Genomic DNA, 1,660 nt, shown 5'->3' with positions numbered 1-1,660 from the left:
GCGCCGAGCTCGGCGCCAGTCACTCTGCCGCCGAGCCAAGGGTCCATTTCTGGAATTCTTTCCGCCAGGGGTCTATTTGAGAGAAACTTTTGAAAAAAGAGCCAAATAGTAAAAAAATCGGTCGTAGTTGTCAACCTGACCTCGTCTCGAACGGCGTGTATACGAAGCACCCGAGCCGTCGCCACTTCTACTGTAGAGACTAGTGTAGAACTGTAAATCCCTGTCATCCAAATGATCCAATCACCCACCATGCAAATGCAAAACCTCACCGAGGTTGCCCGCTCCAAGGACCTCCTGCTCAAGGTGGTAGGCCATTCGGTCACCATGGCCATGAGCGACGGCGAGTTGATCAAGTCCAAGAAATTGTCCGTCGGTGGCCACGACTGGGAGGTCCACTGGCGTCCCAAGAATCACTGGGCGGGCCGCCATCGGCCGGTGACTCTCAATCTCGTCCTTCTCTCCGAAGCGCTCGGCGGTGACGTCAAGGCCAAGCTCAGCTGCCGCCTGGTTGATCCGGCCGGGAGGCTGGAGCCGTCGGAGGAGAAGAGCATATCGCATAAGTTCTACAAGTCCGGGGATTACTCCGGTGCACTCGAGGTGACGGCACGAGAGGATCTGGAGGCATCTGGCTACCTGGCGGATGATTCCTACACCGTGCAATCTAGCATCACCGTGCTCAAAGGAGCACCGGCGGCGCCGAATACTGCGGCGACGGCCATGGATCGCGATCGCCTCCCAGACGCTGCGTTGCCGTCCCTCGACCTGCACCGGCACCTGGGCGAGCTCCTGCAGAAGGGGACGGGCGCGGACGTCACGTTCCTTGTGTCCGGCGAGGAGTTCGCCGCGCACAAGGCCATTCTTGCCTCGAGGTCGCCGGTGTTCATGGCGGAACTGTTCGGGGGAATGAAGGAGGCGGCGTGCCAGCGCATCGAGGTGAAGGACATGGAGCCCGCGGCGTTCAAGGCCCTGCTACGCTTCATCTACACCGACACGGCGCTGGACCTGGACCAGAAGGGCGAGGACGCGACGTCGAGGGCGCAGCATCTGCTCGCCGGTGCGGACAGGTACGGGCTGCAGAGGCTCAAGCTCATCTGCGAGGGCAGGCTCGCTGACTGCATCACCGTCGACATGGCGGCGACGACGCTGGCGCTAGCGGAGCAGCATGGCTGCTCGCAGCTCAAGGCTAGTTGCGTCGAGTTCATCGCGGGATATCTTGACGCCGTCCTGGAGACTGAGGGGTACAAGCACCTGGAAGCAAGCTGCCCCTCTGTGCTGACTGATATCCTCAGGGCTACGCGGCGACCAACCAACTGAAGCGTCCAACGGGATGTTCTTTCATTCTGTCTTTAATTTTTCAATGACTCTATCTTCATAATATTATCGAGCACCTATAGTAGTAGTTGCTACATTGTTCTTCGTTCACTTCTGTTGTTTCTAGATGTAGTAATTGCATTGTGATCTTGTCAACATGCATGGTTGGATTCACGGATTCGCAAAAGGTGTACCGGACCATTCGGGAGAACACTGCAGCGCCCAAGAAGTGTAGAAAGTGATATGCAAGTTTTTTGAAAAAAAGAAGAAGAAAATTTTAAGTGCTAAATACCCTTAGATGCTTAAGATAATTATTAGGCACGACCGAGTTATGACATGTACTCTAAAA

The 1,660-nt window shown here is 55.9% G+C and overlaps 1 protein-coding gene across 1 annotated transcript; it reads left to right on the top strand.

Moving 5' to 3' along the window:
- The first annotated feature begins 255 nt into the window (after window positions 1-255).
- On the top strand, window positions 256-1,314 carry LOC136551346 (BTB/POZ and MATH domain-containing protein 1-like). The gene has a single exon (XM_066542915.1). It carries the CDS (start codon window positions 256-258, stop codon window positions 1,312-1,314), a length of 1,059 nt encoding a protein of 352 aa, XP_066399012.1.
- Window positions 1,315-1,660: the final 346 nt, after the last annotated feature.

The sequence above is a fragment of the Miscanthus floridulus genome, chromosome 4 (assembly GCF_019320115.1).
Source record: "Miscanthus floridulus cultivar M001 chromosome 4, ASM1932011v1, whole genome shotgun sequence".
In the NCBI taxonomy this organism is placed as follows: domain Eukaryota; kingdom Viridiplantae; phylum Streptophyta; class Magnoliopsida; order Poales; family Poaceae; genus Miscanthus; species Miscanthus floridulus.
The sequence above is the reverse complement of the archived record's forward strand: the minus strand, read 5'-3'. Positions and strand labels throughout refer to the sequence as shown.

What these genes read in the sequence shown, in the direction of transcription:
- LOC136551346 (XM_066542915.1), top strand. Translation starts at nt 256, where the DNA reads ATGCAAAACCTCACCGAGGTTGCCCGCTCCAAGGACCTCCTGCTCAAG.